This window comes from Phacochoerus africanus, chromosome 2 (genome assembly GCF_016906955.1).
Source record: "Phacochoerus africanus isolate WHEZ1 chromosome 2, ROS_Pafr_v1, whole genome shotgun sequence".
Taxonomy (NCBI): Eukaryota; Metazoa; Chordata; class Mammalia; order Artiodactyla; family Suidae; genus Phacochoerus; species Phacochoerus africanus.
In genome coordinates, this window is record NC_062545.1 from 21,380,641 (window position 1) to 21,403,628 (window position 22,988).

Consider the following 22,988-nt stretch of genomic DNA (forward strand, 5'->3'; position numbering starts at 1 on the left):
TCACTAACAACTCGCCTGCTGCAAGAAAGTCACAGTTTACCAAATAATTAACAATTGTGATGGTGTCATTGCTTGAGCCTCAAAAAAGTTAAGTTAAAAAAACCTCATCAAAAAACAGGGAAAGTTTTCAACTATGTTTTTAAATCAAGTATGAATGGTTCCAAGCATTAAATAATGTTGAAAAGACAAACTTTCTAGTTTAAACTGAAGTAAATATTTCTGATTTTAAGCCAGGTACTCAAAGAAGCCAAGGAAGTTTTCTTGATTATTTCTGCTGTTTCCTGTCTTCACTGTTCCTAAACTCCAAAAAAAAAAAAAAAAAAGTCAGCCAGTAATTGATTCCCAACAACCTCCGTATTGTTTTACCTTCCTTTTGAAATAAGCTTTTGTACACAGCAAGGGCAAACAGTTTCCTACCAGTGAAACTTTCTCAAGGAAAATTTTTTGCCACTCTATTTCAAATTTGGGTTTTTAACTTGGTTGCTTTTCTACATACAGCAAATCAAACCACTTAACTTCTGAAAAGGAGTGGAAAGCTTTCAAAGAAATATTTGAGAACATCTGCAAAAGGCAACTGGGACAACCCATACAAATAAATGAAGAACAAATCAATTCCATTTAAGTTATGAAGACATTTCCTTTAATTTATCCAAACATTTCATGTACATGAAGTCATTTATTTCAGAGAAAATGTAAGCGTATGATACTAAATTTTAAAACATTACCATATTTACCAGACAGCTGGCAGAGAAAACTTGCTGGTATAAATACTGTATTGTTTTCTTTTCAATACCTGCCTGTAAAAATGGCAGATCACACAGCTCTATCTCTTTGAAGATCCTCCTTCATTACTGAACGTAATAAGGAGCCCTTAAGGAGGAATGCATCTTATCCTAATGTTCCGCTGTCATAGCTTTAGACCCTCAACATTTTTCTTCAAGTTCAGAAGCTCTTTCTCCTGCCTTCTCTTCTCCAGTTTGAAGGCTAATTTGTTAGCTTTCTTCTCCACTCTCCGTTCCTGTGCGAGAAGACATTCATGTTATTCAAATCTTCACACTGATGTAGAGGAACTGCAAAAGAAAACCCCCATGACTACCTGGCTCATCTAAATCTCACATCTGAGAGAATTACTTTACCCTGCGCTCTTCTTTTATAGCTTGTTTTCTTGCTCTTTTATCTTCTTTGCTTTCATTTTTAGAACGTGGTTGGGTTGACACCTTAGGCAGATCACTGTCATTAATCATCTGCATTCGTTCAACTTGCTTTGCTGTGAGTCCTTTCTTAGGTAAGACATCCAGAGGTATTCCTGTTTTAGAAGACAGTCGGATTTGTTTGGGCTAGAAGATAAAATACCATTAGGGTTATTTTCCATTCCTGTTAAAACACAGCTAATGGCACATTTTTGTTGCTTTTCATAATGGTGTTGCAAAGCCACAAAAGGGTAAAGCTACTGTGAGAAAAAAATTTGTATACTCCCACTTCCTGAACTGTACATTTAAAATAGCTCATGGAGGAGTTCCCTTTGTGGTACAGCCGAAATGAATCTGACTAGTATCCATGAAGATGTGGATTCAATCCCTGGCCTTACTCAGAAGGTTGGGGATCTGGCATTGCCATGACCTGTGGTATATAGGTTGCAGCAATGGATCCCACGTTGCTGTGGCTGTGGCAAAGACTGGCAGCTGAAGCTCCATTAGACCCCTGGCCTGGGAACTTCCCTATGTTGTGGGTGTGGCCCTAAAAAGCAAAAAAAAAAAAGTAAATAAATAAAGTAAATAAAATAACTCAAGGAATTGCCTGGTGGCCTAGTGGTTAAGGATTCGGCATTATCACTGCTATGGTTCGGGTTCCATTCCTGGCCCGCAAACTTCTGCATGCTGCAAGCATGACCAAAAATAAATAAATAAAATTTAAAAACAAAATAGCTCAGGATACTAGGACTTACCTTCGGTTGATACTTGATAAGTTGTGGATGGTTATATAAATTTGAGTATGTACCTTAAAAAAACACACACACAAAATTATATATGAATAAGTACTTTCAGTGCAGGAGACATCACTGAATTTTTACTCTTGACTTTAGTGTTTTCATAGTTCAAAATAACAATGGAGTCTCTCTTGTGCTTTTAAACTGTCTACAACTCGGAGTTCCGGTCATGGTTCAGTGGTTAATGAATCTGACTAGGAACCATGAGGTTGCAGGTTTGATCCCTGGCCTTGCTCAGGGGGTTAAGGATCTAGCTTGCTGTGAGCTGTGGTGTAGGTTGCAGACGCAGCTCGGATCCTGCGCTGCTGTGGCTCTGGTGTAGACCAGCGGCTATAGCTCTTATTCAATCCCTAGCCTGGTAACCTCCATATGCTGTGGGAGTGGCCCTAGAAGAGGCAAAAAAATAAAAAATAAAAAATAAATTGTCTACAACTTAGTAACAGAAATATTACTTTTTGCAAATCATTTTTACGAAATATGTTCTTTCTGAAAAAGTTGATGTACTCACTACTTTAAAATTACTATCATACTTTTAGCAGTAAAATGGACAATAAGATACTTACTACATATAGATTCACAATCCCACTTCTCTTTGGCTTCTTCAAGAACTACAGTAACAATCTCTTCTTCCTCAGACCCCTCAAGTTCATTCACTGGCAGGCCCTGATCCTCGAAGGGTTCAAGAGTATTCAGTTTTATACAACTTTTGGTTGAGTTTTCAGGAACGAAGACAGGCAGATGAGGGGGTAAAGGAGGAAAAAAAAACGCCACCCATTATTATACTATGTTACAAAACTGCACTAAAAGAGCTAAGGAAACAACAGTATTTTTTTTTAGATTCACAAACTTATTTGCCCCATTTGTCACTTCCTGTCAAAATGAGCTCTACTCAGCCCTGCCTCTCCCCCACAGCAGGTATGGACATTCACACTGCTGACAGGAAGGAAAAACTTATCTGCATCCTTGCAAGGTTTTAACACATCACACAAGACGGCGGCTTTCCTATATAACATAATCTTTTTTAAAGCATTATAACCATTAGCCTACGTGCCTCTTCAAAGTATTCAAATAATTCACTCAAAGAATGTAGCCCTTGCCCTGCTGGAGGACCTACACATGATAGTGATCACGGAACATCAGGCCTTTCTAGCAGATGTAAACACCTCATTAGTTTCTCTCAGAGAAACCACCTTGATGTGGATGATGATTTACCAAATATGTGGCTGGAAAGTTATGCTCATCAGGCTAGAGAGACAAACTCTGATCTACTTCTCAGAACACCTTTTCAGGAAGATGAAGAGTGTACATACTTAAAAGTCAGAATAATTTTTCAGCCAAAGAGGCCAGAAGTACCATCTCATCCTCCATGTGGAATGTGACCTTGTACTCTAATTCTCAGTTATTCCATCAGGACTCTTAAATCAAAGCTATTGAGAGAGTGGTTCTCAGTACATTCCCACCCCTGGTATAGTCAGCATCAGAATACTTTATATCAAAACGTGGGCCAAAGGTTAAGGAAAATGTACCATCTTCTAAATATGGATTCTGACTGATTTAATTTTCTAGATTTAGACTTTATTTGAAAATGAAAAAAAGCAAGCAATCAAGGAAAAGTCACCATACTTCTCTGCCTTCTCTTTATAGTAGTCATTCAAAATTTTCTCTAAGCGACTGCCATCTACTTGAATGGAACCTTCCAATTCAGCATTATCCAGAGCTCCAATTTCATCATCATCATACTGCTCATAAAACTTGAATATAAAGAGAAAAGAGAATATGAATGTATTCATTAAGACTATGGCACTTCGGTGTTATAGTTACATTAATTTTACTCCTGCACAATATTTAAGCACTACCATGAGATCACAACTACTATCAAAATATTATTAGGGAGTTAGCACCAAAACTATACAATGTGGATGGAAGACATTCTACTCAGCACTCTTGACATCTAGACTGAAAATAGGCTGCCATTTAATATGAAAATGACCACTGACAAAACAAAAAGACAACCTACAGGATGGGAGAAAATATTTGCAAATGATATGACTGATAAGGAATTAATAGCCAACATAATATGAACAGCTCATATAACTCAAAATCAAAAAAAAAACAACAACCCAAAAAAACCCCACCCCAAAACCCTGGAGTTTCCTTGTGGGCACAGCAGATCAAGGTTCTGGCACTGTCACTGCAGCAGCTCAGGTTGCTGCTGTGGCTTGGGTTTGATCCCCTGCCCGGGAACTTCTGCATGCCACAGGTGTGGCAAAAAATAAAAAACAAAAAAAAAACACCTAAAAATAACAACAAACACCCCAAAATAAAAAAACCTACTTGATTAAAAAACAGGCAGAAGACTGGAAGAGACATTTTTCCAAAGAGGAAATGCAAGTGGTCAATAGTACATGAAAAGACGCTTAACACTGCTAATCATCATGGAAATGCAAACCAAAGCCAAGATGAGATACCACCTTACATCTGTCAGAAAAAAGAATCACCAAAAAGAATACAAAAAAATCCATGTTGATGAGGAAGTGAAGAAAAGGGAGCCCTTGTACATTGTTGATAGGAATGTAAATTGATGCAGCTACTGTGGAAAACAGTATGGAGGTTTCTTTAAAAACTAAAAATACAACTACCATATGACCTAGCAATCCCACTCCAAGGTATACATCCAAAAGAAACAAACAAACAAAAATGCTAACTTGAAAAGATCCACGCACCGTAATATTTTAACAGCAGTATTGTTTACAACTGTCAAGATAGGGAAACAACCTAAATATCCATCAACAGATGTGTAGAGATGTGGTATGTGCTTGCATGCACCACACACACTGCAATACTACTTGGGCATAAAAAAGAATGAAAATTTGCCATTTAAACAACATAAACATGCACCGTATTATGCTAAGTGAAATAAGTCAGTCAGAGAAAGATAAATACCTTATGATTCACTTATATTTGGGACCTAAGAAATAACAACAAACCAGTGAATATAACAAAAAAGAAACGGACTCACAGATATGGAGAACACAAGGGAACTCCAGAGTTTTGGGGTGGGGTTTTTTTTGCTTTTTTTTTTTTTTTTGATGCTGCGTTACATGAGTTGTTCACATTATGTTGGCTATTAATTCCTTATCAGTCATATCATTTGCAAGTATTTTCTCCCATCCTGTAGATTGTCTTTTTGTGTTGTCAGCGGTCATTTTCATATTAAATGGCAGATATTGAAAGAGGGGTTACCAGCAGGGAGAACACGATGGGGTGGGGCTGGGACAAGGCAGGGGCAGGGGATTAAAAGGCACAATCTAGCTGGTAAAAAATGAGGATATGTATTGGAGTTCCTGTCGTGGCTCAGTGGTTAACGAATCCGACTAGGAACCATGAGGTTGAGGGTTCAATCCCTGGCCTTGCTCAGTGGGTTAAGGATCCAGCATTGCTGTGAGCTGTGTGTAGGTTGCAGACACGGCTTGGATCCCGCGTTGCTGTGGCTCTGGTGTAGGCTGGTGGCTACAGCTCTGATTCAACCCCTAGCTTGGGAACCTCCATATGCCGCAGGAGTGGCCCAAGAAATGGCAAAAAGACAAAGAAAAAAAAAGAGGATATACTGTATAGCATGGGGAATATAGCCACTATTTTATAATAACTGTAAATGGAGTATAACCTTTAAAGTGGTGAAACACTGTATTGTGTACCTGTATCTTACACAACATTGCATATCAACTATATTTCAATTTAAAAAATGAAAATGAAAGGCAGTTATTCTGTTCAGCTTGGAGGACAAAATGCTAAGCAGGAATCTTCACTTCAGAATATTTCACAGATATTTTCAAATTCATTGATTATGCAAGCTAAAAGACATGTAACTAAAAAGCCTCCTGTTAATGTATAAATTTCATTCTTGTTTAGATGACATTTACTATATTATTCAAATGCTATTAACACTGCTAGGCTTTGTAAAAGAACAAGCAGGGGGTGATTAAACTCCTGAAGAGGTTACTGTTAACCATTTGCCTATATGTTGGAGAGAAGGAATGAGTACTCAGCAAAAAGGCACCAAAGTCAGAACCTTTATCTTAGAAGTACTTTGAAGGAATTTGTTCCATCATTTACTCAACAATCTGAACTCCTGCTTATTCCAGATATCACTTTATGCCATGGGATATATCAGTGAGAAAACCGCTCAAAAAAATGGAAAGAGGAAGTTCCGTTGTGGGTCAGTGGTAACAAACCCGACTATTCTCCATGAGGCCTCACTCAGGGGGAGGGAAAAGAAATGGAATTTTGTTTATGCTCAGACCAATGGTTGAAGAAAATCGTGTATCTTAGGGATTGTGTTCAGAAAGGTTCAGAATCAAAACATCGGAATTCTAACAGGAGAGTCGAGAGGTTTGATAAGCCATCTTTGACTTACACTCTTTCCAAAACTAAAATGGGTGCTTTTATGGTCTGTTTGAGGAAAAGACATAAGCTTTTCCTAATGCTTAAAGTTGTAGCTTTCCGTTCCAAGCGTTATAAAATGTTGTACGTGTTAGTCTTAAAAGGCCACTTATTTGGGGACCCTACCTTCTCAAATCTCTCATCATGCAGGGTCAGCTGTTCATTTCTCCTCATGACTGAGGATGTCATAGAATAATCTGTAAAGCGACTTTTTGTTTCCTCTTCCCAAAACAAGTGATTTTCTACAGCCCCAAGAGGCTTTCCAGGGGCAGACGTATCCTCGTCTGATGAGCCGGCAGGGTCATAGTTATCGTCATCACTACCGTTTTCCTTCTCATCATCCACATCTTCCCACTCACTGTCATCTCCCGCATCAGATTTCCTAAAGTCAGAGCCATAAATTAACTGTCAAAACAACTTGAAAAACAACAGAACCAAGTGACTTTACACAAGTAAAATTTGAGGGTGTTTCAGGCAGGATTCTTGTTTAGGCAGGAACAGCTGTGCTGCTTGACCCATCTGATTTGGCTGGAAAAGTAATGAACTCGCAATCAAGCAACCTGGACTTTAGCCCCATCTATCGATGGTTTGTAAAGACCTCAAGCCTCACGTTTTCCGGTCTTCAGTCAGAAGTCTCAGACTAAATGCTCTCGAAGGTGTCTTTCAGCTGTAATATCTAGTAGCTACCATCCTACCAAACCAAGAGTCAAGTCATTCCTGCTTCAAAACAAACCACACGTACTGTATCTCCATCCCCTCTTCCTCTTCTGTTGGCTTATTAGCCTGAAGAATAAAATCATCTTCAAGCAAATTATCTGGATTCTCAAAATCAAAATCATCATCAAGAGCTGCAACAATGTCAGGATCAAAATCCAGCCGAGGTCCTAGAAAGAAAACAAAAAATTGAGCAATAATTCCCAAGAAAGCAGGATTCCTTCATTTAACTAACATAATCTGAGTAGTTACTATACGCCAGATTCTAGCTATGTATTGAGGATAAAACGATGAAAAACTTAAAAAATTTCAGTTCAGAAATAGACACAGAGATGGATGGTTAACTCCAAGAAAATTTTAAAAAGAAAAAAAATGCCTCTGGTTTCAACATCCACTGGTAAAAGCTTTCATTACAGATCTACAATATTAAGCCGTGTCTATTTAGCAAAATCCAAAGCTTTTACTAACCACAGGAAGAAATGAGAGACTTTAAATTCATCTGTTAGAAGTAACTCTACCTTGTTAAAAGAAACTCTTAAGTATTTGTAGCCTGTTAAACTTTGTCTTTTCAGACTGAGATTTTAATAAATCCCAATGTTTAATTTGTTCTTTTAGAGTCCAAAGAAAACTTTCAAGTTCACACCTGTAAAATGACAACATCCTTGAGAAAAGGGTGCTTGACTCTCCAGCCCCATTTCATATTAACTCTCACCATCCTTCCAGGCATGCTAAAAGGTGTGCAGGGCCCTACATTCACGTTCTCCTCTTCTGCAGTTTCCTCTGTCTGGAATCTCCCCTCCTCCCCATCCCACCCTCCTTCATCCACTGCCTAAGCTGTACCTAAGGAATCAATCTAGACATCATTTCCTCTAGGACACCACACCCAGTTCCTCCAGGGGTGCCTTACTATTATTTATACGTCTGTACTATAATCAAAAACTCCCATTTAATGCCGATCTTTTCCAATGGATGGTGAACTCCTTGAGGTTAGAGAATATGCTTTATTCTGCTTTAACCCAAACTGTCGTATTGGCAACTCAAAAATCTGTAGAAGAATTAATGAACGAATGCTACATGGCAAGCATTAATCAATAATTAAGGCAATTTAGCAGGAAATATCAAACAGGACTTTTGTGTTTTTTCTAAACACAGTGTTGGCACTGAAAAAAACAAACGTAATTTTTGGTGCACCTGAAATAAGACAGTAAAATGCACCTCTATAAAAATACTTCTACACTCTCGGAAGAAATTCTGAAAGCTAACAGACTAAATATTTTCAAGATTGCACAAGAATATAAGGCTAATTGGCTATAGTTTCCTTTGTAAGAGGTTAGGTCAAGGCTAAGACTCCCCTGCTAGATCCCCAACAATTTTCCCACTTTCCTCTCCAAATAGGAACTTTAAAGACTACGAACTTGATGGCAATCAAGAAAAGGATGTTGATCTCAGCCCTCCCTTCCTAATGAGCTCTAATTTGAGTTCAAACACATCTCAATCATTTCAACACTTTATTAGGGACAGAAAAACTCTATCATTACTACATGTGTCTTTCTGTAAAACACAGCTCTAACCACTTGAAAAGTTAAAAGAATTATAAACACCTGAAACAGGAGCTGCTTTATTTAACAATCCAACATCTTCTTCAAACTCTGATGCAAACACTGATGAAGGCAACTTAATTGCAGTGGCCTTGAAAAAGAAGTTACACAGTGGTTAGGTTATTTAGAAATACGGATGAACTTCTATACTGAGTTGACGTGCCCCTCAAAATCCATGTCCCCCCAGGAGTTCGGAGTGTGACCTTATTTGGAAACAGGCTCCTCACAGATACAGTTAATTATGGAAGACAATGGACCCAATCCAGTGACTTGTGTCCTTGTCAGGAGGCCACATGAAGACAAGCCACAGGGGAGAGTGCCTGTGAAGATGGAGGCAGACTGCAGCACTGTACTACACCCACAAGATACTAAGGGTTGCTGGCTACCACCAGGAGCTACAAGATAGGCATGAACAGATCCCAAGGAACACCCTTGCTGAGAGCCTGGTTTCAGACTTGTGGCCTCTAGAATTGTGAGAAAATAAATTTCTGTTGTTTTAAGCCACCCAGTGGTAACTTATGGTAGTTTGTTACGGCAGTCTGAAAAAACTAAAACAACTATATCCTGCTTTCTCTCTCACTTGTGCTCCAGTTAGGTATTTTAAACATGCGTATTCCATTATTATCTCAAAGAGCAACCTCCCTGCAATATTTCATAAAGCTTTCTCAGTATATTCTTCCACTTAATCCTCATGACAGTGTGAGTTAGCTGCATGTTTAGAGAAACAAAAGCTAAGAAAGGTACCTGCCTGAAACTAGTTAAGTGAGGCCCTGGGATTGGAACCCAGGTCTCATAACTCCACTCTCCTCCAATTTCAAAATAAAATCTTTTCCTCCTTAAACCACAGACAACGCACAATCCTTCCCTGAACTGGTGTCTTAAATCCCAGGATGGTTGTAAACCATCTCTGTTGCTATCTCCCTTTGAACTCTCTTGTATACGGTGACTTCACACCTGTCCTTTGGACACCATCTTATTCGTGGTTAACAGGACACAGACGACCACAACTTCTACTTAGTCCAGTCTTCACATCACGGCCAGATTAAAACTCTGTTAACACTTCACAACATGACCTTCCTGAATTTTTAACAGGTTCACCCCTGTTGAAATTTTCAAGGCTCTATAACATCTAGGTCTTCTCTAATCTCTAAATTTCATACCGTTACTCAATAATGGAACCTCCATGTAAACTAAGTCCAGCTTTTCACATCCTGGAATAATTCAAAGTAATTTATGGAGCACCCACGTGCTGGCCACGATGACCCACAATACTACCTTGTGTCCCTTCTTTCTGACTGAAATGGTCCTTCTCTTTTCAATGGAACCCCCCCCACCCCCAGTTTTACTGGCCAGCTCAGTTCCCATCTCCTCCATGAAGCCCTTCTTGATTAGTGTTCTGCAACTTTCCTTGGTGTGAATTCCCCTCATTCTTTACACCCTACAACCTACTTCAACATGTGCTGACGCTTTATTTTCTAACTGGTCTTTATGCTTTAACTTCATCTTTTCATCCAAAGAGCTGCTAATATGACTCTGTGCTCTCTGCGTACCTCACCACTGTCCCATCCTCAATCTAGCAACAGGTACAAAGCCGAGTGCACGCTCTCACTGGCTCAGGTAGAGCATGCTCTAATGGAAGCCACTGAGGAGCAGGAGTGCATATCTAGTAGGCTGTCATGGCCTCCAAAATGAATTTTTCGGTGATATAAACATGGCCAAAGACCTGGCTTTCTGCTGTAGAATCCTACTTTCAAACAGCTTTACTTAGATATAGTTCACATACCATACTCTTCAACCACTTAAAATGCACAGTTTAATGATTTTTGGTTACATTAGTTTTGTTTTAAATTGTAAAAGTTTTTTTTCAAGATACCCTTTGTGATTATCTATCCTCGAAATCTAGGGCTTAACAAATAAAGGAAAGGGAGTTCTCTTGTGGCACAGTGGATTAAGGATCTGGCATTGTCACCACAGCAGCTCAGAAAGCTGCTGTGTCATGGGTTCAACCCCTGGCCCAGGGACTTCCACATGTCACAGACGTGCCCCTCCAACCCCCCCCCCCCAAAAAAAGGGAGGATCAGCTTGTCTTTTGTAAATTTGGAGGTATTCTTCAAACTGATAAATACAGAAGACTCATATATATAATTACAGTTTAGATACTAATTTTTTTAGTAGTTGTGGTGGTTCTGAACTACATGGGGTTTGTCCAACTGCTTTCCCCTGTGACATCGGCTTTCCTTCATGTGAAAATCAGGGGCTGATCAAACATTACTAATTTCTCTACTGCCTTTCTGCATGTTTTACTTTCTGTTTTTAAGGCACATTCAATATTTCTGGTTTACTGGAGTTCCCATTGTGGCTCGGTGGAAATGAACTCGACTGGTATCCGTGGGAATACACATTTGATCCATGGCATCGCTCAATGGGTTAAGGATCCAGCACTGCTATGAACTGCAGCAAAGGTTGCAGACGCAACTCAGATGTGGCTTGAATCTTGGATCCCGTGTTGCTGCGGCTGTGGTGTAGGCTGGCAGCTACAGCTCCAATCCAACCCCTAGCCTGCGAACTTCCATATGCTGCATGTAGGGCCCTAAAAAACAACAAACAAACATCTTCTCTTACTACATAAGATAAAGAAGTTGAGCCACTACTGGACCACCTCCCCTCCCTCAATGGGTCATAGAAGGAAATGAGTCAGTAAAATAATATCCTACTACTGACCTAACAGCCTTTTGGAAGAAGGTTCTATAGAAGTAGGTTCTTTTATGACAGAGATGCAGTCGTAGGATGTGTGGCCTCATAAGAAAGCTACAACCTAGTGAGTGAATGAACAGGTGTAGTCAATACCTCTTCTTTGGTATGCAACTCTGAAACCTAACGCATGTGACTTTCCTTAAGCAGTAAGTATGGACTGGAGGAGCTATGATCACATCTTTCCCAAGGAAAAGAATGTCTAGATCATGACAGGACTGGAAAGTAAGAAGCAGGGGAAAGTGGTGCCCTTTTTAATCTCTTCTCTTTTGTCAATAAACCCAATACATTAATTAGCATCTTCTTTTTTTAAATGCCAAGTGATATAAAGGTTTCACAGGGAAGTTTACTCTATATTAGTACTAAATTAAAAACAAAATAACAAAGGACATGCAATGTGGGCATCCTTAACATTAAGTGGAAAAACATAAATTAGTAGCACTAATTTCATATAAACATGTGCTCTCATTTATATTTAAAAAATAAGGTATTAAAGCAGATTGCATTTTTGCTGAGTAACAGGAATTTCATTTCAATCTACTGGTTCTATTAAAGTTTGCCTACAGCTTCTACAAGCGCTGAAGATCTGAACATCCACAAAAGTTAAGTCTATCTTAGAGCTATGATGCTAAAATAATTAAACTCTTTAGCATACAGACTGTCAGGTGCCTTTCTTCTATTGAAAAGTGCTATCTATAATGACCACATCTACTAATTAAAAGTTTAACCCTGTCAAAAGCCATTTCTTTTGACAACCAGGTGACTCTCTCCTGATGGCATGTATGTGAACACACATACGTGTTTTTAAGTGAAGGCATGGCTTATCTTTGTGCTCTTCATTCAGACTAGCATCATTTCTTGCCCCAAATGGTTACCCTGATTTAAAAACGGTGGTTTCGTCACTCACCGCCTCTCATACACTCTCACTTAAATTGCTAGAAAGTCTTACTGAAGTTACTGAAGTTTCTTCTTTCCCATCTCCCCCGTTGAGTGCACTGAAAGTACTTGTGGGAATGAGCTCCGAGGGCCCATATGGTTCCTTCAGGTGCTGCAGGTAGTCATAGTCATCATCAAAGAACACGCCATACTTCCTCTGCTCTGCTCGCCTTTCTTCATCTTTTATCTAGGATAATAAACAAAATGGAATTAATACCTGCACCAAGGAACCTTCCAATGAGCACAGCTTTAGGAACAGGAGCAAATGAAAACTTGGGCTGATAGGAATGAGACAAAGAATTCTTGACAAACTCAGGAAACACAGAATGCCACATAAACTTAAAATGGAATAAAAACAATTCCTCCTTCCACTAGACATTTCTGTGCAACAATTCAAGCCAAGAGACATACACACATATTCTGTTCTATCATGTATGTGGAGGACTAGAAGACTGAGGGGCACTAAGGAGTTCCCGCTGTGGCGTGGTGGGTTAAGAATCTGATGGCACCAGCTTAGGTTGCTGCAGAGGTGTGATCCCCTGCCTGGCACAGTGGATTAAAGGATCCAGCACCACTGCAGCTGCAGCTCGGATTCAATTACTGGCTCAGGAACTTCCATATGCCGCAGGTGTGGCCATTAAAAAAAAAAAAATGACTGGGGGCACTGAAAGTTAAGTACAATTTCTTAAATTTATATTCTAAGAAACTGCTCAGTGTACGACAGAAACAGGACTTACTAAAAAGCTAAATATAGCCAGGGTTCCAACACTTCCTTTTACATTACCCACATTTAACAAGTGTACTCTGACCGAAAATTACCGAGTCAATCTTTTAAAGGCTCTCTGGCATTTTCCAAAACTAATTCATGAGTTTTACATTTCATGAGATGACCAGGAGACAAAATGTGGTCTGAGGTTATGAAATGGTAGGATCTTAGGGAAAGCAGAGATTAAGCATATGGCTGTGCCCTAAATGACATCATATAACATTATTGCTGATGGTTGAGCAAGTATCTTCCATTATTCACAAGATCTACTCATTTAAACATCTCCAGTAGTTCCCATTGTGGCTCGGTGGTAACGAACTCAACTAGCATCCATGAGGAAGCCGGTTCAATCCCTGGCCTTGCTCAGGGGGTTCAGGATCCAGTATTGCCATAAGCTGTGGTTAGGTCGTAGACAAAGCTCAGACCCCATGTTGCTGTGGCTGTGGTGTAGGCCAGCAGCTGCAGCTCTGACTGACCCCTAGCCTGGGAACCTCCAAATGCCACGGGTGTGGCCCTAAAAAGATAAAAACGAACAAACAAGAACTCCAATAAAGGTAAATTATCCTCTCAATCAAAACAGATATGCATGATATAAAAATGAACATATTTACTGAAAATTAAATTACAGATTTTGTTTCCAAGAACACAGTTATGTGAGAATAGGAGTTGGCCAACATAATTTATTAAAAACTATCAACAGGCCACCCACAAACTAATTGGCTGTAACACAGGACCTACTTTCTGTGTAGGCAACAGAACCCTCTGGGGTGCAGTCTCATCTGCTGCTAAAGGATCTCGTTGGCTCCGGTGGACCAGGTGAAAAGATACAGCTTTCTTCTTCTCTATAAACGGCCTTTTCTTCCTGTGAGGCTTCAAAGAAAAAGAATCAGAATAAGAAAATAAGAACAAAAGAACATTGAGTAATAATATTCTAATTCACATAGGCATCTTCAATAAGTTATGGGAAGTATCAACAGATTTTTTAAAACCCGTACTTCCGGGGTAGGCAACATCAACTGTGTTCAATAAAATGTATGCTACTTTTCCTCAACAAACTCCCACCCCCAACCTGCTGCATATGGAAGTTCCTGGGTCAGGGATTGAATCCCAGCTGCAGCTGTTACCTAGGCCACAGATGCAGCAATGCAGGATCCTTAACCAGCTACACCACAGCAGGAACTCCTCAACAAACTTTTATTGGCACTTATTCTGTGCCAGATGTTGTCACAGAAGCTGGGAATACAGCAATGAGAAAATCAAAGTTCCTATTCTCAGCAAGCAATCATCAAGAACATGATTTCAGGTAAATTGACAATAAAAACAAAAAACAGTGATGTGCAAGTGACCCAAGGGTTATTTTATTTTGGCTTTTTTTAGGGCCGCATGTGCAGCATATGGAAGTTCCCAGGCTAGAGGTCTAATTGGAGCTGCAGATGCAGGTTTATACCACAGCCACAGCAATGCCAGATCCTTAACCAACTAAGCGTGGCCAGGAATCGAAACCACGTCCTCATGGATACTAGTTCGGTTCATTACCACTGAGCCACAATGGGAACTCCTCAAGGGTTACTTTAAACTGGATGCTCGGAGAAGGTCCCTGACAGGCTGAACCAGAAAAACAGGAGCCTGCCACAGAAAAATGTGAGGAAAAGTTCCAAGCAGGGTACACATTTCACGTACCAACTATTACGTGAAACCATAACACAACAGCTGAAGTTTAATAAGATTCGTCATCCTTTCTACTTCTAGTTTAGAAACCGAGTAGGGCCAGGTGGCTCCTGGGCACACAAACCTTTCTGTGTCTCTCATTTCCTGTTCTTGGGAATAAGCGTCAGCCTCCATGACCTTTCCTGAGTTCCAAAAAGTAGCTTCAAACAGTTGCTAATCAGGGAAGGGGGTGGATGCAGATGCCAGGGAGGAGCAGTCAAGAGACAACTTGGAGCAGGGTCCCAGTCCTTCCTCAAGGAATACAGATAACAATACCTTTGAGCTCCTCCCCAAAACTATAACCCCAACAAATGGAAGATGTTAATGAAGGATTCTTCATTCCAGAAAGATTACCAGCTTTGAAAAACAACAAAAGCTTGCATCTACCCTGATCCTTACCTGTGGTCCTATTTTTCACTCCCAAACTATAAAACCAGCTCCTATGCCCTCCCAAAAAGGGGCACAGTCTTTAGGGCATTAGCCTGCTGTAAACCTCCCCTCCTTTGCCTGGCAAAGCAATAAAGCTATTTCTTTTCTCCTTCACCTAAAACTCTGTCTCCCTGTTTGTATTCAGCAACAATGGACAGGAGCCGAGTTTCGGCAACAATTTCACTACCCAACCTTGGTTTTCTAAAATAAAAAAGCATTACTCCAGTTACCTAAGTTGCCTGGCTTCAGGGCCAACCTTCCTGTCTCTTTCCTCAGAGCAAAGAGATGGGCAGACACCTACCCTCCAAAGTCCAGAGAGACTAGCAACTCACTCTCTGCCCCACCCCGGAAAGCACAGGTTGGTATGTTTGTGTGGCATGTCACAGGTTTGCAGACGGGGGCGGGGGGGGGGGGGCGTGTAAAGAATAGTTCATTCTGTTCTGCCCACTCCCCAAGGAGGCTTGCTTGTGGGAGACCCACTCTGAACTACAAGGCATGCCCGGAGTGGTGAGGGTAGCCTATACTGTGACACCGGGAAGCAAGCAACTTCCCTCCATATTCATACCAGCCTCCCAAGTCCCAGGCCGCAGCAGCCACTGGCACTAGAGGAACCAGCCTAGCCTCTGCCAAACCAGAGCGCCCGCCCCGGAGACTGCGAGGCTTACCATGCTGCAGCCGCGCGGTCCTCACCCCAAAAGGAGGCTACCACACTCTCGGAGTCCGGCAGAAAGTAACAGAGTACACCCCGACCGCCACCGAGGTCCAGCTACAGCCCTGCCTTTACGCTGCTCCACACATGCGGCTCCGGGAACCGGCCGGGAAGTAACGCAGAAGGCTGTGGAAATGGACCAATCGCTGAGGAGCTAAGGGTCGCGACCGGAAGTTACGCAAAACTCAGGCCGTCGCAACGATCGCGAGAAGCTATTTGGAGGTGGGGCTGCTCTCCGCTGGGAGGGTCGGGTTTTTCTGGGCAGAATTAAATCAATCCGGGAAGGAAATTGAGGGCGTTTGTGCTGCGGTGAAGTGCGAAAGGGGGGGCCGCTGGTTAAAGGGAGACCTTGCTTTTATAGCGCCCTCTGCGGAAGACAGAAGCCACGAAACTACCATCCCCCTTGAAAGTTGTATTCCCTACCTGTCCCCAACAAAACAAAACACGAAATGTGTACGCAGAAGGAAGGTGGGCACCCTCCGGGATCACCGAGATTTCGAGTTCCCTCTCTTTAGGGCGGGCGCGGAGCTGGTCGCCTTAGCAACAGAGTATCCTGGGGCCTGGTTATTCTAGTTCGCTTAATTAGGTCTTTATTTTCCCTTGAAAGAACTGCGTTTAAACACCCAATCAACAACCCCGCCCCCGTTGACAGTAGAAGCACTCGAACTAATAAAACACATTCAGAATCTCTTTGGTGTTTGCATGCCTTATCTTAGGCGGAAACGAATTCTCTTACAAGCTCTTCCTCAAATGTTTGAAAATAGTTTAAGCAAATAGGCTATAACCACACCTTAGCCAGCTTTCAGGCAGGTGCTGGTGCACTTTCAGGTTTTCTTGGGCAAAAGAGGATGGAAATGCATTCAAAAATTTTATCAGCAGACGGTTCTTCAGATTTGTATTTCCCCTTCCCAATTTCTGGTGTCTTTCCAATATCTGAATTACCTTGAATTATTTTTATGTCCTACCTTTTACTACTGTAAATATCTATGAAATAGTATATTTTCATTCCAGTAAAAATTATAGAAACAATTCAGATTAGGATAACTAAACTTGTCTTGGGATAGTGCTTTGCAATGAGGATAATACAGAACACCTCTATATGCTACATACTTTATTATAATTAAGCTCCATGAGTGCAGACTTTGTTTTGTTTTTATCTGTTTTATTTACTACTGTAACTATATTCAGGACCTAGAATAGTGCCTGGCACGTGTATTCAATAAATATTTGTTTAAATGAAGTGACATTCTGGAACTTTACCTGAATTATCTCAAGTCTTATAGACAATAGTAAAACTAACAGCACATGACTTGAACCTAGCCAGAACCCAGCTTGGGACTTGAACCCACAGTTTTAATTTAGAATCACTCTCCTGGTGTGTGGACTTACTGAGGATCAGGAATTCAGGGAGAGGGAAGTGACAGGCAAGAAATAGATTTAAGAGAAAACACTTGTGAGAGATGCACACCTGAGATTCTGTCTCCAGGGCTTAAGTCCTAATTTGGTCTCAAATAATACTTAACTCTCAAATTTCGGGTTGTGTTATTTTTTTTTTAAGTCAACTAAAGAAACTATAAGAGACTAAAAGTAACTGCACCCTTGTGCAGTTGGGACAATTATAAACAATAAGATATAAAAAGGCCACAAGCCAACTGCCATTCCTGAGATGCCAGAGCAATGATCCCTGTACACAGCACCACCAAGGCGGTGGGCAGATCACTTAAGCCCAACGCACCAATTTACTTCTACCCTCACCCCTCTTAAAGAATCAGCTGGCCCTCTCCTCCGGGATTGAGTAAGGACGTGTTTCTTATTTTCACTCCCTTGTGTTATATATAGCATGAGCCCCAGTAGCTTTGCCTGAATTTCTCATCTGGCCTCTTACCAATTTCCATTGATTCAAGACTTCAAGAGCCTGGGTTGGTAATACTTACCCCTTTTATCAAATTTATCATTTTTAATACTCTAATCCAATCAAGTCATTTCCCTGTATAAAGCCTTTCAATGTCTATTCTCTGGCATCAGAATGAAGTCCAAAATCTTTTTCATGGCAGCCACGACTTTTATCATCTGGTTTCTACCCATAAAACTAGTATCATGTCATCTTATTCCCCGCATACCCCTTTATGACCCAGATTTATAAAACAGTTTGCAGTTTCCAAATGTACCTAAACAAATTGACTTTCTCATGATAAATAATAATAAATCAATCATACTTCCCCAATCCTCTTACTAATGTGCTCTAATTAATAATATCCATTTAAAAACATTAAACAGAATTTCCTGTTTCATCTAGGGTTCCAAAAAATTTTTCTTTTTTTTAAAAAATGAAAGTAACTAGTCCATTGAAATTGTGTTTAATCACCTTATTCCTATTTACATCACATTCATCAGTGGCTCCCTAACTTGGGGAAATACCCTCTGTCAGCATCACCCAAGGATCCCCAAGCACCAGGAAACCAATAAACACAGAAGTGGAGAAAACTTGCTTAAGTATAGCCAAATTCCCTAAACTCTGAAGCAGTAACTTTAAGAATTATAAATTATAAGCTTGATAATATTTGTTTGCCTTTTTTTTTTTGGCCTATACCACAGCCACAGCAACACAGTATCCGAGCCACGTCTGCGACCCACAGCACAGCTCACGGCAACGCCGGATTGTTAACCCACTGAGCAAGACCAGGGATCGAACCCGCAACCTCGTGGTTCCTAGTCGGATTCGTTAACCACTGCGCCACGACAGGGACTCTGAGCTTGATAATATTAATAGAGCTTATGCAGGTACTGGAACTGACAAGCCTTATGACTTGAACCTAACCAGAAGCCAGATGGGGGCTTGAACCCACGGATTTTTTTAAATTAGAATCACTCACCTGGTGTCTTACTGAAGTTCAGGTTCTTAGTGTCTCAGTGAAGAAGTAATTCAGCAAAAGACAAAGTGATAGGCAAGAAATAGGTTTATGAAGATAGGATGCTTGTGGGCAGGCAAAGAAGCACTGGAGGATTAGATGGGCTACATTTTTATAACCCAAAGGAAGTGGGGAGCGGGAAAAGACCATCTCTTCCTTTTTCTTCGACATCAGGCTTACATCATTGGCTCCTCCTTCATATCCAGTAAGAGAGTATTTGACTCTATAATGTCACAATAGGACTGTCATGGAGCCTATTCAAATCAACTCCTGCCCTTGATTCTAAGGGTAATTGTCTTGCTGAACTTGAATGCAGACCTCATTTTATCTTCACTTAATGACGTGAGGCATATCTCATGCTTTTATTAGTTAAGCAAGCCTGCTTTGTTCTGATGGCTTTCTTGAGCAATAAAAGTTCCTTGGGTTTCCTGTTGGGGATCATATTTTATTCTACAACTATGTGTATAACTATCCTACTCCATCCCTATCAGTACTTAATTTACAAAAAAGAAAGTGCATCAGGATAGATGGACCAAGATGTTCACTGTGGCATTGTTTGTATTGAAGAAAAATAAAACAATTAAAATTCCATTAGTAAAAGATTTGTTTAAAAAATTCATAGAACGGTCTATTGTGAAGTCATTTTAAGGAAGAGGCACATTGATGGGAATAAACACTAAGTAGGAAAAAATATGGGTTGCAGAAAACTATGGTAGATGACAATTTTTGTTAAAAAAATCATAAATAGAAAAATATTTTACACTGAAATATCTTAGTGTGAGCATAGAAAAATGTCTGGTTGACTATGCACCAAACCATCCACAGCAACAATCCACAAGGAGCTGGAGTAGCAGGGAGCTTTCAAGCTCTCTTTCGATATTTCTTCGTTGTTTACATGTTTATAATGAGGATTTGCAGTATTACATTGGATGTATAAAAAAATACTTAAAACAAAAGCCAAGGAGGGGGCAGGTTACATACTAATATAATCTGGTTCAATAAATAATGTTAAAGGCTAATTTTTTTCAATAGTTATAACTCTCATACATATATACAAAAAGTGAGTGCATGTTAAAGATTTTATTTAACACAGTATTAATAACGGAACCGGTAGGAAGTTATAATTAGTAGAGAGGACAATTCAAAGAACAGAGACCTTTATAGAGCAAGAATATAAAGAAGATGTGAAAATAAAGACAAAATTGGCTTCTTCCCCAATGATCAGGACAATATAGTGGAACCTCCACTGGGCGGAGTTGATGTGTGGGTCTAGAGAGAAGAATTATTCTCTGCTGCTGTTAGCTTTCTACAACTTACAGCGTTGTAAAAGAGCTCAGAGACAAGGAAGGAGGCAAAGCCCACATAAAGTCAGAATTGGAAGGGACTGCTTGTCTAAAAACAAAATGCCTCATTTTCCACTGAAGCACAAATTTCCTCCTATGATATTAAATGGTAACAGTATGCTTGCTATACTAGCCAAAATTAGTTTCTGGCTTTTCCTTTACTCTCCTCGTGTAACCTGGAGCAAGTGGGCTTCAGTATACTCCCCTGAATGTACAATGGGAATGATGATGTCATTAACACCTCATTGGATTGTTGTTGGATTAAATGAGAAATGACATGTTAATTGCTTGGACCTGTGCCTGGCTTGTAATCAGCACTCAGTGAAGGTGAACACTCATTCTCTTCCCAGCTAAGTGTATTCACCTAATGTCATTGTTGCCTTAAAATGGCCATCTCCTGGAACTAGGGCCTCCAGCATCTGGGATTTGTCAGGGAAAGCTTGCTTTGCTTCACATTGTGTTCACATCATGGGATGCTGTTAGACTGCATCTTTTTTTTTTTTGTCTTTTGTCTTTTTGTTGTTGTTGTTGCTATTTCTTGGGCCGCTCCCGCGGCATATGGAGGTTCCCAGGCTAGGGGTCTAATCGGAGCTGTAGCCACCGGCCTACGCCAGAGCCACAGCAACGCGGGATCCGAGCCGCGTCTGCAACCTACACCACAGCTCACTGCAACGCCAGATCCTTAACTCACTGAGCAAGGGCAGGGACTGAACCCGCAACCTCATTGTTCCTAGTCGGATTCGTTAACCACTGCGCCACGACGGGAACTCCTAGACTGCATCTTGACCCAACTTCCTGGAATCCTAATCCTTTTGCTCTCCCTTAATTTCTGGTACCTTTCATGTCACTTGTATTAGATTCTTTTACTTGCTTCTAGTTCCCAATAATTGTATGTTCTTTAAAATTCTGTTTAATTGCATATCCTCTTGATATTGCTTGGCTTTCTCTTTACTGACCCCCATTCTTAGAGTCAAAAGTACATACATTTCATCGAGGAATATACACTTTGGAAGTATTAATCCAAATTAATTTTCTTTACTGTGACTTTGTAATTATAAAATGAATTTTGAGTTTTCCTTCATTTGTTTCAGTTTTATTCATTCTAACTTCAGGCTATAAAAAGCTCACAAATCTTTTTTTTTTTTTTTTGCTTTTTAGAGCTGAATCCATGGCACATGGAGATTCCCAGAAGTGGTACTGTTTTTTAGCAAAAGAGAAAAAGAAAAAAAAAACAACAAAATACTTCACACAAACATTACATTCTTAACCTTTCTCTAGAGTTTTATATATTCTACTATTAGGTCCTACTTTTTGTAGAACTGAGTTCAAAACTCATAAACAGAGCAATGACTTGGTTGTCTGGACAGCAGTGCTGGTGGCAGCAACTAAATGCTGTGTCTGGCCTCAGGGACATGTATAAATCAACTTTAATAGAGCGTTTAAATCAAATTTAATATAGTTTAATAAATCTGATGCTAATAAAGCATTGTAAAAATGAAAAAAAAATTCCATTACTTACCTCCATTAGATTTTAGAAAGTTATATTTCATGTAGAACCTAGTACGAGAAAAAGTGGAAAGTAGTTGTTGAATTACTATACCTACCTTGGAGATGTACCACTAATTAAAAAAAAATTTTATTGGGAGTATAGTTGACTTACAATGTTGTGTTAGTTTCAGACATACAGCAAAGTGAATTAGGTATGCATATACACATATCCGTTCCTTTTCAGATTATTTTCTCATATAGGTTATTACACAGTATTGAGTAGATTTTCCTGTGCTAAAGAGTAGGTCCTTTTTACTTTTCTATTTTACATATAGTAGCATGTATATGTTAACACCAAACTCCTAATTTATCTCTCCCTTCAATGTTTCCTCTTTGGTAACCATAAGTTTGATTTTGAAATCTTTGAGTTCGTTTGTGTTTTGTGAATAAGTTCTTTTGTATCATTTTTATTTGAGTCCACATATTAGTGATCTCATATGATATTTGTCTTTCTCTGACTTATTGACCTAGTGTGATAATATCTAGGTTCATTCATGTTGTTGCAAATGGCATTATTTCGGTTTTTTTAACATGACTGAGTAACATTCCATTGTATAACATAAAGAATGTTACAAGGACAAAGAAGGACACTACCTAATGATGAGGGATCAATCCAAGAAGACATAACAATTGTAAATATATATGTACCAAACACTGGAGTACTGCAATATATAAGGGAACTGCTAACAGCCATAAAAGGAGAAATCAACAGTAACACAATAACAGTGGGGGACTTTTAACACCCCACTTACATTAATAACAAATCATTCAAACAGAAATTCAATAAAGAAACACAGGCCTTAAAAGACACATTAAACCAGATAAACTTAATTGATACCTATAGAATAGTCCATCTGAAAGCAGCAGAATGCACATTGTTCTCAAGTGCACATGGAACATTCTCCAGGATAGATCATATTTTGGTCCACAAATCAAGCCTCAGTAAATTTAAAAAACCTGAAATCATACCAAGCATTTTTCTGACCACAACACTAAAAGACTAGAAACTAATGACAAGAAAAAAAAGAAAACTGCAAAAAACACAAACACATGAAGGCCAAACAATATGCTACTAAACAACCAATGGATCACTGAAGAAGTCAAAGAAGGAAAAAAAAAAATACCTAGAGACAAATGACAATGAAGATACA

At 39.8% G+C, this 22,988-nt stretch overlaps 1 protein-coding gene across 1 annotated transcript; it reads right to left on the reverse strand.

The window, feature by feature from the left end:
• Positions 1 to 617: 617 nt before the first annotated feature.
• Positions 618 to 16,174, reverse strand: LTV1 (LTV1 ribosome biogenesis factor). The gene is made up of 11 exons (XM_047770037.1): positions 15,994 to 16,174; positions 13,931 to 14,062; positions 12,440 to 12,613; positions 8,743 to 8,830; positions 7,170 to 7,311; positions 6,554 to 6,809; positions 3,611 to 3,738; positions 2,551 to 2,690; positions 1,946 to 1,998; positions 1,137 to 1,337; positions 618 to 1,018 (listed from the first exon to the last, which is right to left on the reverse strand). Exons 1-11 carry the CDS (start codon positions 15,994 to 15,996, stop codon positions 908 to 910), a joined length of 1,428 nt encoding a protein of 475 aa, XP_047625993.1. The 5' UTR covers positions 15,997 to 16,174; the 3' UTR covers positions 618 to 907.
• Between the last annotated feature and the right edge of the window lie 6,814 nt (positions 16,175 to 22,988).